General features: G+C 43.1%; 1 protein-coding gene across 7 annotated transcripts in view; it reads left to right on the top strand.

The window, feature by feature from the left end:
• Nucleotides 1-17,374, top strand: part of HECW1 (HECT, C2 and WW domain containing E3 ubiquitin protein ligase 1) — a 252,145-nt gene that overhangs the window by 159,723 nt on the left and 75,048 nt on the right. For all 7 annotated transcript variants that reach the window (XM_071559590.1, XM_071559593.1, XM_071559587.1 and 4 more), the window contains 3 exons: nucleotides 6,680-6,849; nucleotides 14,327-14,469; nucleotides 16,491-16,591. In XM_071559590.1, coding sequence (XP_071415691.1) covers nucleotides 6,680-6,849; nucleotides 14,327-14,469; nucleotides 16,491-16,591 — 414 coding nt within the window. The remainder of the gene's footprint in view (nucleotides 1-6,679; nucleotides 6,850-14,326; nucleotides 14,470-16,490; nucleotides 16,592-17,374) is intronic.

Here is a 17,374-nt window from a genome sequence, read left to right on the forward strand (position 1 = left end):
GAGCCTGGGAGTTGGTCCTGTGAAAGGTTAGTTCAGATTGATGTGTTCACCAGCACCACTGATCTCAAAGAAGGTCATTTCCTGTCATGAAGCCCTTTAATAGTTTTTATGATGACAGTATTATTATAGCTTTCATTACTTAAAATACCAAGAGAAACATTTTAAGCCTAATTTAACTCGAGTGCAAAAAGTCTGTAAGGGAAACTGTGCAGTCCACTTTGCACCTATTTCCCAACATGCCTTTGCTGCTGTTACCAGTGAAATGTCACACTTCTGATGAGGAGGCTGGAAGTGTCAGAGCTCTCTTGCATGAGGTATGGCAAGAAGAAACGTGCTAAGCTCCCTGAGATGTTCCAGCTCCTTCACTGAGGGCTCCTGGTTAGCAGCAGTTGTAACACATCTGCTGAAAGCCCTAAACCAGCCTTGCTGTATTTAGAAAGTGCCATCCTGAGGTTCTCATGGAATACCTCCCAGCTCTTTGTTGCAGCAAATCACTTCTCCCAGGCTTTAATATTTCACATGTCTCATGTGTTTGCACACTTCATTTATAAGTGTTCTTGTAGAGAAACTGTTTGGAAGATCTGAATATTCCACAAACGTTCAGGCTTTTATCCCCTTCACACCTCTCTGAGAATGTTGTTAGTGACTTTTGTGTGGCTTTTCAGGTAGTATCAGTTGTCAGTTTACAGAAGTCAGAGTATAAATCAGAACTGAAAACAGTACAAGGAGCACTAAGGGTCGTTATGGCAATAGTTGTTACCATGAAATGCTTGTTCACAATGCAGATAAATGCACTTTATCTTCCAGCAATTGTTTGAAATCCTAGTGACTGACTTTATAACAGGAATTCTGGCCACTAAATTTTGGTTAATACTGCTATAAACCTGCTGCTCCTTCTGCCCTCCCCAACCCAGGCCAACTTGCCCAGATGTATTTTTTCATTTATCAATAGACCTGTTTTCTTCCTAGTATCTCTGCTGCCCTTCCCTTACACAAATGTGAATCCCTTTCATTTTTTTCTGTAGCATTTACAGCTAGAAAAGAATATTTTCTCCTCTCTTCTACTGTCTTTAGTGTTTTGCCTGACAGGCCTGTGACAGAAATGTTTTGGTTTATGTCATGGATTTAGTCTGTTTCTTAAAAAACCTCATGCCTTTAAATTCCTCCTTGTGCAATTACACCAGCCCTTTTTTGGTTTTTATTTTTAGATTCTATTTTAAAAGGAAAGTGAAGTCTCTCTGTAGGTTTCTGAGAGCAGAAAGAAGCACTTTAATTACCTGATTTCACCTCTTGCATATCACCAGTTGCAGGATCTCATTCAGTAGCTGATCAAGTCAGTCATCTATTCTACTTTATGGAGTATCTTCCTCAATTCCCCTGCATTAGTTTGCAGTGTTGGATTTTAAGATTTCCTATCATTGCACATTGCTGATTGATTTCTAAAATTCCTTCGTATTTGCTTCTTGACAACTAATACCAGATGCAGCACTCTGTGAGTCCATGAACACTTGTGTGAGTCCATGCACACTTTCTTAGGGTAGATTTTAGTGTCACACAGAGCTGCATGAGACAGATTGGTATTTCAGTAAATGCAATATTGCTCTTACTATCAGAAGGTCGAAGCACTGGTAGCAGCTACAGCAGTTTCTCTTGCTTTAAAAGCACGTGGCTGAGAGGCAGTACCTGTGTGCCCTCTGTTGAATCAGGAGCAAGAAGAGTTTTCTGTCCCTTCCCTTGAAGCCACGACTGTGCCTTGGGTGGCTTTGTGGATGAACTGCTGCCCTCTAAGGTGGGTCCTGCACCTTCTGCCCAAGCTCTGCAGAGCAGACACTGACCTATCAGCACCCTGGCAATTACCTTCCCTCAGTGGTGGTCACCCCACATGCCAGTGCTGTTGGAGTGCATTTTCTCAGTGTCAGAAGCCAAGCTGGCAGCTCTTTGGGACTTTGCAAAGCAAAGCTGAAGGGAAATGTTGGCGCTGTCCATTGACATCCTAATTAGGAAGTCTCTTGTGGGGATGGATTATGAAGATGGTTTATTGTGCTTTGATACACGAACTAACAGGATCTCAGCAAGATGACAGTATTTTTTCCTTTCTGCCGTTAATGGTCAGATCACAGAGAGAACAGATTCCATTTTGGTATTCATCAAGCTGCATCATATCTAAATTGACTGTGGTCATTTCAGTGACACTTGGTTCTTCCAGTGTCCCCTTAACTCCATTAGTACTGCTTTTAGGTCTGTTCTGGGCAGGTGTGGCCTAACCCCAGGTGTCTTCATTTGCTCAGAGGGTCAGGTGAATTGTGAGGAATACTCCTCATTTCCTGGTCCTGAGATCATAAGCCTACTATGCTAAACAAGAAAAATGTGAATTTGGGGAGCTGACCATAGAAGTTGTAGGGCTTAGGTGTCATTTTAGATACCTGCAAGACATCAAATGTCCTCAGCTGGATGGTGCTTGGAAACACAAAAGACATTCAATACGTTGTGTTTGTTGGAAGGAATTTTCCAGCTGGTTTAGAATTTCAATACCAGTTTCTCAAAACTGGTAGCTGTGCTGCTCACTAGTCTTTGACCCTGCTGCTGGGTTGTGGACTCTGGCTACTTCAGTGGAGTAAAATGTACCCCATCAAGAGACTAGATGGGCTCAGTCTTGGTGAGACATGTTTATAAACTGCACAGAATAGCCTTGTGTATCATGTCTAGGAAAGTTCTTCCACAGCTGTTGGCAAAGTCTTCTCATCCCGCGGGGAGAACAGTTTCCAGCTTCCTTAACTTACCTCTGACCTACTGATGTCCACAGCAAATGTAATTAATTTAGCAAACAGACTGCTCCAGAGTCTTGTTCTCTCTCTGATTCTCCATCCTTTTCTGTCATGCCCCTGCATGGAGCACAGGTCTGGAGAGTCCCTTGCTGTGTCTGCAGGGAATTGAGATTCCATCTCTACAGTAGTTCTGTTGATCATTTACTGTCAGAGAATCCTCCTGCTGAGCATGACAAAACTGACTCACAAGCCTTCTCCCTGACCTTTGGAAAGCTTAATAATTTGTGTTGAGGCAAAACCAAACATGGTTAAACACAGATGTGTTCTCACTGTGCCTGTTGGGATGGACATCCCCACCTGGTTTCAGTAAATACAGGCTGGTTCCCATTCTCTCCACACCATCCAGACAGCAGTGCCCCAAAGCTCGTGGTGCTGTGTGGCCAATGGATTTGCCACATGATCTGGTGCAGGGCAGACATACAGCAAAGTCTGTGGCCCAGCTTAGGAACAGAGGGGACATGATGCAAGGGACATGGCATAAGGCTTCCTTAGGTCTCATCCAGATACCTGGAGATCAGCATATATAGAAGGGAAGCTCTGAAGCTGGAACAAATTCTTAGAATCACAGAATCCATTGGGGCGGAAAAGACCTCTGAGATCATCAAGTCCAACCCTTGGTCCAACTCCAGTCCCTTTACCAGATCATGGCACTCAGTGCCACAGCTAATCTCACCTTAAAAACCTCCAGGGATGGGGAATCCACCCCCTCTCTGGGCAGCCCATTCCAATGCCTGAGCACTCTCTCTGCAAAGAATTTTTTTCTGATCTCCAACTTCAATTTCCCCTGGCAGAGCTTGAGCCCATCGTGCCCCCTTGTCCTATTGCTGAGTGCCAGGGAGAAGAGACCAACCCCCACCTGGCCACAACTTCCCTTCAGGGAGTTCTAGACAGTGCTGAGGTCACCTCTGAGCCTCCTCTTCTCCAGGCTAAACACCCCCAGCTCCCTCAGCCTCTCCCCCCAGCACTTGTGCTCCAGTCCCTTCTCCAGCCTTGTTGCTCTTCATTCCCTTGGGCCAGCAGCAGTTGGGATAAGCCATTTTTCTGCAACAAAGTGAGCCCAGCTGGATTAGGAACATGCACCTACAACTCCTGCAGGTCTGTGGCAGTGAGAGAGTCTGTGGCTGTTTTGTCTCTGCCTGGATTCCTTCCTTCCACTTTAAAACTACAGTGAACAGCGGGGCATCTCCCAGCCCTCTGGAATTACAGAATCACAGACTATTCTGAGTTGGAAGGACCCACAAGGATCATCGAGTCCAACTCTTCAGTCAGTGGCCCACACAGGGGATTGAACCCATGACCTTGGCATTATTGCAACCAAGTTTTACCCAGTTGAGCTGATCTCAGGGTCAATTCCTTGGTTTCACCAAAGATTTCAGTTCAGTGAGCCTCAGACCATCACCCAGATGTTTAGTTTCCTCAGAACCTTTTCTGTGAAGGTGATAGAGAGAAATGCTTTCATTTGGGAAAGGAGAATAGTTGGGGATTCCTCTGCTGGGATGTTTCACAGCAGTGGCAATGGAATCTCTGAGCCTTTGGTTCCAAGTGCCAGCAGATAGTTAAGCACCTACTGAGAGGTTTCACTCCAGATTAAATGGAATTGTGGTTAACTGCACATATCCCTGTAACTTCATTCAGAGCTTTTACATTTTTGATGCTCCATTTTTCACAGTGATGAGACTTTGTGGTGAGCTACACAAGTGGGATATTTGTCCTTGAGAAAGCTGGTTCTGCTGGCCCTGTGTGTACTTTGGGCATTACAAATGGAAGCTTCTAACCAGCTTTTTAACAAATTTTGTTACGTTTTGCAATTCAAGCAAGAAAATGACACAAAATTTCCTAGCTAAATTATATTTTTTTCTCCTCATCCAAATACAAAAGTTTAGGAGTACCTTCATCTTAATTCCCATAACTGGAAAGAGGCTGCTAGGCCATCATCATATGTATTTTCTTTATGATACATAATATATAAATATACACAATTGAGTGCTAGGTATTTTCTGTCTATCAATACACCATTTCTTTACTCAGTGGTACCCAAAGATTGTGAGGTCTCAGTTTGAAGGAAAAAACATCAGAAACATAGACAGCAATAAATATTTCAGTTTCAGAATCTTTTGAGGAAACATCAGAGAGGAAGAAAATAAGGTCCCAGAGGTCTCTCTCTGCTCTCCTGTGTTACCAGCCTGACAACACACTGCTGGCCCTTGTCATTCACTGCTTTTCCAATGCTTTTCCAGCAGTGCAAATTCCAAAGCCGGAGAGTTTGCCATGTAGGATTTCAGCTGAGGTGTGTGCTGGTTACACAGGCATTGTGCACCCCTAAGAAAAGGGAAAGAAAATCAATGTTATCAGTTTGGAGCAGGTGATTTCTTTGTGTGATTGCATTGCTGGGACCGTGGCAGTACGTGCTGTCCACAGAGTCTTTTCAAACAGGCTCTTAGCAGGGTTATCCTCTGGTTTGTTTTTTCTTGTTGGTTGTTAGAGAATGTCTCAAGAATGAGGTTCTTAAAATACAGCCTGTCCAACAGCCCCTGAGTATCTGCAACATGAACTGTGTGCTGGAATAGGTGATTGAAACCAACCAAAAGAAAAGGAGCTCTTTTTAACTTGGAGATTTTATTGTGTTGGCTGTTACCGTATGTTAGGGAAGCAAAATACAGCTGGGTGAACCTCATCCCTGTGTTTGTTTGATGGAAAAAATACTGGTGATGGTGGGCAATGTGTATGATTTTCAGATTCATCCAAAGTTTCTGCCTGAAGGGTTTTACGTAGTCTCCCACAACCTGCCAGAATAATTGGGGTTTTAATCATAAGAGAATTAAAAGACCATGAAAATTAATGTTTTCAAAACATGCCTAAAAGAAAAAATATGTGTTTAACTTGATTCATCTAAGTAGTTTTGAAAACTGCCTTGTGTAGTACTTTTTATCTCTTCAATGCAGCAAGAGAGAGCAGGCAGAATGTAGTACAGTGCATTAAAAAAGGGCTTAAAAAAAAGCTTTAATAAAGTTTAAATAAAGCTTTAAACAGAGGAGAATCTCCATGCAAAGAGTGGGGGAAGATAAATTAAGTGCTTATATACTCCAAAGAAATGCATCTGGAAAAAGAGAAGGCCAGAGGGTTTGGTTTGTGTCTGTTGAGCCAAAATTAAAGATACACCAGCAGGTTGGTTTGGGGTTCATTGGCTTCACAGGGACAGGTCATAATGGGCTTTGAGTTGTTGGGAGTAAATGTTTAAATAAGTGCCTGGAGACCTTTTGAGTGCAGGACACGTGTTGTGCTCCCTGAGAGTTCTGCAACTAAAAAGCCCTGCTTAAAATCCAGACATTTCCCAAATTACTACAGGTAAAGTTAAACCCACGCAGGGAAGAAAATGCATGAAAGTGAAAAAAGATGTAAAACGACTTCTCATGTAGGAGAAAAGCACTGTAAGAAACTAAGATTTGTAGAAAGGTGAAATTGATACCAAAGAGAAGTACCTTGGGCACCAAATGCCGTGGCTCAGTGTTTAAATGCCTGGATCTCTTTCAGAGTGCTCCTTCCACCAGAGTCAGGCTGAGCAAGTGCTTGGCTTGTGAGAAAAATTAGCAGATCACTTGAAGTTGCATAAATTTGGATTTTGAAGCCAAGTCAGTCTGTGCAATTAAGTTGTAAATTTGCAGTTTCATTATAAAATAATCTATACATCCTAACTCACAAGACTGTTCTGGTTTGGTGTTACATTGGTTCACAATAGACACAATGGGTTTTTTCACATTCCTGCCATATTATTTGAGTTCCTTGCTGCTTGTTCCCAACATCCCAGAGAGATACTTGGAATGGGAAAAATAAACAGGTTGTTTCCCTTCTTCCAGATTTCCAGGCTTTTGGTCTGAAGAAAGGAATGTTCTTCAACCCAGATCCTTACCTGAAGATCTCCATTCAGCCTGGCAAACACAGCATCTTCCCAGCACTTCCTCATCACGGGCAGGAGAAGAGATCCAAGATCATGTGCAATACTGTGAACCCAATCTGGCAGGGAGAGGTGAGCACTTGGAGAGTGGAGCTGAGACTTTGCTCTAAATCATGGACATTACTCTGGCACTATCCCTCTTTTTCCTTTTGTTTTTGTTTCCTTTTTTCTTGATTCCTTTCTTGGCCTAACTGTGCTTGATGTATTTCATGACTTCTTGTCTTAGTACAAACCCCCTAATTAGCCAGAAAGATGAATGATACATAAAACTTTCAATATGGGGTGTATTTCATGGCTGCAGTTTATGAAGTTGTTAATTATTGAAGGCAGGCATAAAAGAGAATTGAAAAGTAAACTTGCATAGCAGGAAAGGCTTCTAGATTGTCACAGTGTCCTTACCCAGGGAGGAGACATTATACAAAGCAGAACAAGTCTATGCAAATAAAGAGAAGCTGTGTGAGTGAAAAGCATCAGTGGCAACACAAATTAAAGGCAGCTTTGGCACCTCTGCCCATCACCTTGAAGAAAGTCTCTCGTCTGCTTCTTCTTGTTTGGAAGGGCTTGTAGGTATTAATGAGATCTGAGAGTTCAGTTGCTGCCTGCTGGTTTTGAATTAGTGTGAAATGGCAACAGGCAGCAAAGAATAAGGAATCTCTCTGGAATTAAAGGAGCCTGGCTCATGGGTGTGATTTCCTGGCATGCTCTGTCAGACCTGTATCTCCACTGCAGGAGAGAGCAAAAGTAAATAAGTAGACTGCATAGATTTATTCAAATTAAAATGCAAATTGCAAAGGAGTTCAGGCATAATTAGGTCAAACTGTATAGACATGGAACTGTGAGTGGGGGGGAAAAGACAGCAGAAATGTCACTGGATGCTCCTACACAGAGAAACTAGATACCACATCCAGTTAAATGTGACATGTGGGGGAAGTGACATGACAGGAGGGACAACCTTGAAATTAGTCAGAGAAAAACACCTTCTAATGTGAGTTAATTGAAGCCACTGTAGTGAAGCACCCACCAGGCTGGGCCTTCTCTATGGAGCCTCAGGGTGTCTGTGTGTGTGTGTCTGGGGGAGAGGTCCCAGGGCAAGCTGAGGAGCTGGGACTGGCGTGGAGCATCAGGCAGGTGGCAGAGACCTCTCAGTGAAGTGGGCAGGGCACTCACTTCCACAGGAGACCTCAGGGCTGATTTTCTGTCCCTTTATGGAATGAGGGGATAAGGGATACTGAAAACTGTTGCTGGATTGTGGTGGTAGCCACTCTTTTCACTGATAGATGTGAATATATGAACTGAAAAAAGTATTGAGGACTCGTGGCCATTTCGTGACAAGTATCAGTCACTAGTTGTTTTCACAAAAACATATTTTAGGAAATACATTCTTTCATAAGGGTCATTCCCTCCCTAAGTTCTCTCTCACTCCATGTGAATAGAAGGCAGGTAGGGTTTTTGGATTGTTGAATGACCAGTCTGGTTTGGTTTGGATGCTGAACTTGAAAAAAATCTGGAATAGGGAAATAAAATGACCGAAAATAGTTGCACAACAGCATCTTTATATACATTCCTGATTACCCTTGAGCAAATTCAGGAGTGAGTCAACTCAGTTTTGCATGCAGCACCAAAAGTCCTACAGAGCAAAAGATGACTAATTTACTTCTATTAACTCATTCTGGAGTTCCTCCTCATATACTTACTGGGCTGTTCTATTTGCATAGTAACCACCTGCATTACAGAAATGCTCTGGGAGCACTGTGGGACCTCAGGCAAGGTTTATCTGTCTCATGTAATATTGATGATCATCATCATTTCACAGGCTGTTCAAATGCTGTTCAGCACAAGTTATTCTGACTTCAAGCTATTCTGTCCTTGCTCTGATTTGCAGTGCTTTGTACAAGAGGACATGAGGAAATGGAAGTTTTATACTAGATGAGCTCTTTAAGCAGAGTTTGCACTTGATTTATCCAGAAGTTTGTTTAAATTTCTAATGTCTTAGGGCTTAAATTTGCCATTAATGAAGTAAGAGACATCCTGCAAAACTCTCAGAGAGAATTCATGATGAGCCTATTAACCAGTAACTCTGAATGTTGCACAATACATGAAATGGATGGGAAGGACTTTTTTATTCTTTTTTTTTCCAATAGACAGAGGTAGTGAATCTGAGGAAGAAATCTAGAAAGCCAGTTTGCTGAAGGCCCTATCCAACTTTGAAGGAATTCAATAGAAAGGGTTGAATCAGACCTTAAAAATCAACCTGTATTTTCGTACACCCCTTTTGCTGTACAGAAAAATACCCCAACAATTGTTCCCTGCCTGAGTATTGGCTCTGGCACCTGCAGTCACTGCTGTGTCCCAGAACTCTCTCACAGGAGGCATTTGGCACTCCTGACTCTGCATTATTTTGTCCTGGCATTGAGGAGAACCGCAGTGAGTTTGAGAAACTGCAGATCTCCATGAGCTTATCCAGATATTCCTGTAAGTAGCGTGGTGTGGGATAGCAGTGATATGTAGGGAAGGTTTTTGAATGGAGAAGGGAATAATACAGATGGAGAGTGGAATGTGCCGTAACTGTCATTGTTGCACTGGAGTATTTGAAAAAAAAACAACACTAATGAAATATTCAGCTGAAAGAATAAATCTACCTTCATCTATCTAATGTAATTTACAGCCTTTTAAGATTTACTCCTGTGCATGATGGATATCACAAAATTTCTTTTTAATTCTCTTGCTTATTCAACTCCCAATCAAGAGCCTAATTCTCCTTGTCACCAGTGTATTAATTTATCTACCTCTATTATACTGACTTTATTATACTGTTTTTAAAGAACTTGACTTGCACTTAACTTGTATAATTGGTGCTCTGTTCCTTTCAACAACTTCCTTGATAGTGTTATTAAGTCACTGTGATCCATCTGCATTCAGGGATGCAAACAACTTTGGTAAAAATAAAACATGTAAATGACTCATCACCAGTAGCTGCCTTTCTATGAAAACTGTTCTCCAGCTCTGGAAATGGTTCTGTTACCTCACAAATGGATACAGGTGTATTGTGCCAGGGCAGCATTAGCATGGGCCTTCATTCTTTACCAAATACCTTGCATTAAGCCCCAGCAAGATCTACACATGTTAATAAATTAATCATCTGTGTCTGTGAAACCGTGGCTGTGTCTGGAAGCAAACAGGCCCTGCAGAGCGGGATACTGAGTGGAACTCCTCCAGTGGGGTTTACTACAGTGTTCTCAGATCTTGCTTGAAGTGCCAGCAGGGATGTAGAACCAGATTTACATTGAGAGCATTGAGGTGGTGTGGGATGTGGAGGTATCAGCTGACTGCAGGTAACCTGGATTCTGATTGGTGTCTCTGGGGGAGTGAATCTGCAGGAGGCAGCTGTGCAACATCTGTGTAAATGAGAGGAGAATTCCAATGACTTACTCTTGACCAGAGCCAAAACTGGTGAATGAAACACGGCTGAGCTTAAGAGGACTCAATATATTGCTGTGGTGTTCTTCATCATGGCCCTTTTGCTCTTTCCTTCCCTTCACCCTCTGTATTCCTATGGGAAAAATTCCTTAGGGCTTGTTGATTTTTGGTGCCTGAGAAAATTCCAACTAAAGTTTTCCCTTTGACTGGGGCATTTTAAGTCTGTAGCTGGTACAGATATCTCCTCCAGTGTCTAACAAGATGAGCTGCAATGCTCCAGCTTTTCTCTTAGCGAGGCATTAAAAGGAGGTCTCTCTCCTATCTTTGCATTAAATGTGTAGGAACACAGTAATTATTGAATCTCTTGCCACTGTAACAAGTGGGACAGGCACTGACAAATGGCTGAAGAAGTGAGAAAAGTAGAGAGATGGATTGGCTTTGCATCTAGACAAGTCTGTTCCCTCCTAGTCACCCTCATTCCAGAGGGATACCCTAACACCCTAAAAAGAAACGAACTGAAGAAGACACCGGGAAAATAATAGACATACAGACTTGTTCTTAGTGATTCAGTGGGTCATCTACAATAATCTGTCTCAAAGTTCAGGAAAGATATTGAGGGACTGGAGCGGGTCCAGAGAAGAGCAACGAGGCTGGAGAAGGGACTGGAGCACAAGTGCTATGGGGAGAGGCTGAGGGAGCTGGGGGTGTTTAGCCTGGAGAAGAGGAGGCTCAGAGGTGACCTCAGCACTGTCTGGAACTGCCTGAAGGGAAGTTCTGGCCAGGTCGGGGTTGGTCTCTTCTCCCAGGCACTCAGCAATAGGACAAGGGGGCACGATGGGCTCAAGCTCTGCCAGGGGAAATTGAAGTTGGAGAGCAGAAAAAAATTGTTTGCAGAGAGAGTGCTCAGGCATTGGAATGGGCTGCCCAGAGAGAGGGTGGATTCCCCATCCCTGGAGGTTTTTAACCTGAGATTGGCCGTGGCACTGAGTGCCATGATCTGGTAAAGGGACTGGAGTTGGACCAAGGGTTGGACTTGATGATCTCAGAGGTCTTTTCCAACCCAGTCGATTCTCTGATTCTGTGATTCTATGAAAAAGAAGTGTAACATTTTAATGTGAATGCTGAACTTCTGACTTGACTCTGTATCATTGAGTTACAACATTTTATTACAACATTAAGGTTTGTAATAATAAGAAAAGTTCCAAATAACAGAAGACTTAAAATAAAAATTTTAATAGTAACATTAAAATATGTCCACAGACTTGGTCTTAAAATGTACCATTTTTGGTTATCAGTGGTGTCCTTTCAGAGCGTGTGTAAAAAGCAACATCAAACTTTCCTCCTCCTGAAGAGAGGTCTTGTTTTCCTCTGTTGTGATCTTATAACCTCCTTTTTTCACCCCTCTATGGGATGAATTATTAATCACAACATCCCTACGTATGAACCCAAGGGCACGGCAGAGCTTATAATCAGTGACTTTTTGTTTGTTTGGGGTTTTAGGGGGGTCCAAAGAAGACATTCCCATCTTTACATGTCATGAGAAACAACATGTTTTCTAAAGTGATGGGTGATGTTTGAACATGTATCTGTAAGTCTTTGAGTTCCCAGACCCAGAAGTTTCTCTGGGATGCATTTTTTCAGAGGGCCAGAGGTCCATTTGTTCTGCAAACAAGAATTCCTTTGGGCTTTTCCGCATGGATGGTGTGACCCTGAGGCATCTGCAGCCAGAGATTGCCTTAGGAAAATCTTGCCCACTAAGAATGAAACTAGATGAGAGCAACAGCAAGTGCTTAGATAGTGGAAAACTGAATTATGTAAAATTAGCACTGGTTTGCAGGCTGTGTCCAAGCCCATTTCAGTGAGTTCACTTTTGATCTCAGACTGCAGTTGTCTCCAAATGGCAAAGCCTTTGAGCTCTGCCACAGGACACTCGTGCTCTTAAAGCCTTGTGCTTCCCAAATGCTGCTGGTTTAATGCAGCAGAACATTCTCCTGGAAGAAACATTTGGGAACTATGAGCACGGACCAGGGGCTGGTCTCAGGGCAGTCTCATGCACCCCAAAATGCAGCATGTTGGCAGGTGATGATGAAATCAGAACACAGCTGGATTGTACAATTTGTGTGCAAACTCCTGGTGTTTGTGTGTCTCTGAGGCACAGCAAAGGGCAAAGGGGCATTCCTGGCTGATTCCAGCCCACCTTGCTCCATACTCTGTGCTCAGGTGTCTGGAAATGTCCATGTGTGTATTGTGCAAGGAAGGAGCTGTCAGGCTTAGTCCTACCTGATGTTATGAAAATAAATATCCCTGCAGATTCTGATTTGCTTCAGAGTTGCACCACAAGACAATATGTTAATGGCACTAATGACATTCAGATCATTAACGTTTCACTGTAGGACAGTTCAGTTTTAGCTCTGTGTGTGTTCATGCTCTGCCCCACAGAGACTTTTTTGCAGTATAGTAGTCAACAGCACAATGATGGAGAAGGCATTAAATGGCACATTGTTGTATGTTACAATAACCTTACTCACTTAAATGTTAATTCCCTCCTTCTGCTTTCCTTTTAAGTGTCATGAAGTGGCAGTTACGCAAAGGTTTGAGCAGGTGAAACAGTAATGGTAATACAACTTACTTTTTAAGGCAACTTTCAGTTTACCTGGGAAATTAATGTTCTCCCCTTGGGTGTGTTTATCTTCTTTGGTAATCCATTGCAAAGATGTAGAAGAAAACAGGAAGAAAATAACACTTTAGCTCTTATTTTAACTGTATTTCTCTGGTTGTGTTTTAGCAGGGCCTGAGTAACAGAGTATCTCACTCATGTTGGTTTCACTTGAAGGTGCTTGAACTGAGCATTTCTGAATTGGATCATGATTCAACAGAGCAAGCAATTTAGGGCTTAACTGCAGGCCTTGATAACCCAGAGCATGATTCTGTTATGAAGATTGGTTTTGACAGTGGGAAAGTAGGAAAATCCTTTCATCCATCTCAATATTCCCTTCCTGCAAGAGTTGTCTCCCAGTTCAATACTGACCTCTCAGTTGGGTGAACAGCACTTTGACAGTTCTCCTACTACTGTGCACCACAGCACAGATGAGCTTTTTGATTGATGATGTTCTAGCAATAGCAGATGTTTGGGAAAATTATTGTGACCTGTGGCACCAGCTGAACTTAGCCAGTCCAGGAGAAAACAAGGCCAAGTTATCCAATAGATTTGCTTTTCACTATTGTTTCTAAATTTAAGCTTTTCTTTCCTTATGGGGAGATTCTGACATCTCCAGGTGCCCTAATGCTCCCATGCTTGGAAGCTGCATGCATGGACTTCAATCACAGAATCATAGAATCGATTGGGTTGGAAAAGACCTCTGAGATCATCAAGTCCAACCCTCGGTCCAACTCCAGTCCCTTTACCAGATCATGGCACTCAGTGCCACGCCCAATCTCAGGTTAAAAACCTCCAGGGATGGGGAATCCACCCCCTCTCTGGGCAGCCCATTCCAATGCCTGAGCACTCTCTCTGGAAAGAAGTTTTTTCTCATCTCCAACTTCAATTTCCCCTGGCAGAGCTTGAGCCCATGCCCCTTGTCCTATTGCTGAGTGCCTGGGAGAAGAGACCAACCCCCACCTGGCTAGAACTTCCGTTCAGATAGTTATAGACAGTGACTTCCTTGTACTCTCCTTGTTCCTGCCCCAGTTTTGCATGTGCACAGTCTCTAAAGGCTTATTGAATTGTTATTTACAAACAAACATAGATGTTCTTGTAAGCAGATCAGGTGTTTCAGTGCCCTCAGTGGCAGGAGCAGTTTCAGGTGGTGCCTTTCCTATTTCCCGGTATCCTCTGTGACAGCAGCCCGTGCCATGACTTACCTTCTGCTTTACCTCTCTGTGGTGTGAACCAGGTTAGGAGACTGATCCAGACAAACAGCATTTTCAGAGCTTCTCCTTTTTGAGCTGGGGCAGAGATGAACCAGAAAAGGAGAGATTTCAAAGCAGTGTATCTGCAAACTGCAGTCGTGTATCCTTCACCTCACTCCATCTTCCCTTCTCCCTCTCAAGGTGTTCCTCACAGCCCAGGTGCTGTGTGTTGCTGTGGCCCAGCCACCAGCTCAAATGTGCTGTGTCTCTTCCTTTGTTGCAGCAATTCAGCTTTGTCTCCCTGCCCACGGATGTCCTGGAAATAGAAGTTAAAGACAAGTTTGCCAAGAGCCGCCCCATCATCAAACGTTTCCTGGGAAAGCTCTCCATGCCGGTCCAGCGCCTCCTGGAAAGACACGCCATAGGGTAAATTCTCCTGCTTGTGCTGCTCTGCATTGTTTGATGAGTGTGTTGCTGGTTTGAAGTCCCTGGTGATAAATCATTATTGTGATATGAGGATATTATTGGGAAGTTATTAAACTGACGGTTTGTCTGATAAATCGTGCTGGTCTTAATTGGAATTTATAGGACTGTGGGCCAAAGAATTCCCTCTGTTACCCTCGGCATGGCATTTTAAAAAATGAGAGCTGGCATTTAGGAAAGAAGACATTTTTTTGTGTATCATGGCTGCGAATCTGGAGCGTGCAATATTTTTGATTTGAATATTCTTTTAATGTTATCAGCAGGCTGTTTTCATGTTTCAGGGAATTACCTGGGGACTAAAATCATGCCAGATCTGGTTCTCCTCCCTTTAATTTCTGGAAGGTGGAAATATTATAGAAAAATACATGTGGCATGTTGTAGCTAAAGCTTTCTGACCCTACCCTGCTGCCAAGGAACAACCTTGAGCTCACAACCCTGCTCTGCTTCCCCGTTGCATGAAAGTCCTGGGAAAGTGTATGCTGCCAAAATAACACAAACCAATTTGGGGAAGATGGATGGTATTCAGACAAAGCCAAAAAGTTGGCTCTGAGCCTGTGATGTTCAGACCTTGAAGAGCAAAGGAGAAAAAGAGTCATCTCCTGAGGAAAGCGTAAACAATGCGGTTTCCAAGAAGGCATTTCTGAAAATTGTGTCTCAATTCAGCAGAACAGCAGGAGGATGAGCTTGTTGGAAGTGTTTTTAAACAGCTGGTTCAGAAACTGGCTGTGATGCTGACAGCTGAATCTACCAGAAGGGACCAAGCCACCTCCCTGTTTCTCAAGTAGGGAAGAAGACAGAGTAGCTTTTTAGAAACCAGATGGAAAAGAACAGCTTGGGGAAGGTAGAACCCTGTAACTGGTATCCTTGGCTTTCCTCTGTAGGAGAAGATTTCTCATCATCTTCTGGTTATAACTTCCTATTTGACTTGCCTGTTGTAAACACTGTCTCTCTAAGGATGTCCTTTGCCAACAGCAGTGCCTCCAACCTGCACTAGGTCTGGCTTAGTTTTAATACCCTATTGGCATTAAATCTCAGTCAAGCTCAGTGAAAAGTATGCACACAAGCTCAGAGAGGTCACACACAAACCTTGAGACCCTCTCATTTATATGAGTTTCTGCTGCATGTGGAACTATCCAAGCAAATACATTTGGCCCAACTGGAAGCAAATTCTTGTTTCTTCAAAAGATGTATAAATATTACTATTTAGTGAACCCGTTACACTCACCAAATGCTTTGCAAAGATTGATTCAGCCTCATTGTGGGCAGCTGGGAAGTTAATCTTTTCTGTAGTTTCATTCTGTTCTGAGGGGTGGATGAAGTGTGGCAAAGGGAGGGACCTGCACAAGAACAGAATGGAGTCATTGATCAACCTTGTCAGGAAGGTGTTCTCCTGATATTTCAGCTTCATAGAGGTAAGAGGGGTGGAAGGAGTCTGAGAGCAGTCACTCAGCCAGGTTGAGGAGAGAAGGTGGTAAGCGGGGACTGGCCTGCACAGGGTTTTGTAACCACGAACAGGAAAACTGAATTTTATGCACATGGTGAAGGGAAAAAAATACAGAAACATGAGGCTCTACAAAAGGGTAGATATGGTCAGGTCTGCAGGGAAGTGAAGTCTTGTTACAGTAGCTGAAGTGGGAGTTGTTTGCTTCCCATGTTGGTATTTTCATATCCATGCTGCAGAAGTTTCATTCCCACCATTCTCTCTGTATTTATGCATATGTGCTTGTGTACCCCAGCAGCCTGTCTTACTCACTTGGCTCAGCTGTTCCATTGTAATTGAAGACATTGTCCTCTCCTTCTCTGCCATTCGTTCTCTCCTATGCAAGTCCACACGCCCTCATGGCTGGGATGAATAGCCTTTATGTGTTTGATGATGTGTTTTTGTAGGACACAGCAGATTGATCTATGCGCAGTAGACACTGGGTAGGTGATAGTCTATTGTGACAGTGTTTGTTTTCTTTCAGGGACAGGGTTGTAAGCTACACTCTGGGTCGCAGGCTCCCTACAGATCATGTCAGTGGCCAGCTGCAGTTCCGATTTGAGATAACTTCTTCCATCCATCCAGGTAATTCTCACTCTTAACCCATCTCTTTCTTTTTTTTTTTTTTTTTGCATTGCATTGCATTCTTTCTCTTCAGAAATCTGAATTCATTCCTGGATCCTCTGGGACTTTAGGTACAGTCATGAGCAAAGGGAAGGGCATAAAGTCCCCCGTCACAGGACGCATTGTGAGTCACAATTTCTTCCCTGTTTGCCCTTAGCTTAGAGCTGCTGATGGCTCATATTCCCCTCTTCTTGGCTACTTCAAATACTTTACCACATTGGGTGAAAAACTAAAGCCTTACCTGCGTCTCTATCACCTGCCCTAGAGAAGTGGTATATGGGCTGTTATTTGTGAAGTCATCATTTGAGCACTTCATAAGTAAAATGTAGTGGAGAATGTAGTAGTACTGATTAGAAACTTTCAGTTTGATTGCTTTTAGTGAAAAAGTAAAAATAAAACCTCTTTCCCTCCTGTTTGGTTTGGTTTGTAGTTATTTGGAAGTAACTGTCCTGGTGGTGTAAGGCTGAACCTTGGTTTTCATGTCACTGTCTCAATGACATTTCTCAGGGACTCTGCCCCCTCTGTCACACCTTGTCAAGTCAACAGCAGCTTAGTGGCATTAGTGGCTGCAAATCATCACCTTCTCCTTTACTGGAAAACCCTGATTTCCATCTTTTGACTGTTAGAATGGTGTGAAATAGCTCAGGTTGTTTGGTGTCTGGAAGGAGGTGGTGCAGATGAGGGTCACATCAGAGGATATTTTGGGGAAAGTTTTCACCTTTCAGGGGTGTGAAAAACAGTTTT

Source organism: Pithys albifrons, chromosome 7, assembly GCF_047495875.1.
Source record: "Pithys albifrons albifrons isolate INPA30051 chromosome 7, PitAlb_v1, whole genome shotgun sequence".
NCBI classification, from domain to species: domain Eukaryota; kingdom Metazoa; phylum Chordata; class Aves; order Passeriformes; family Thamnophilidae; genus Pithys; species Pithys albifrons.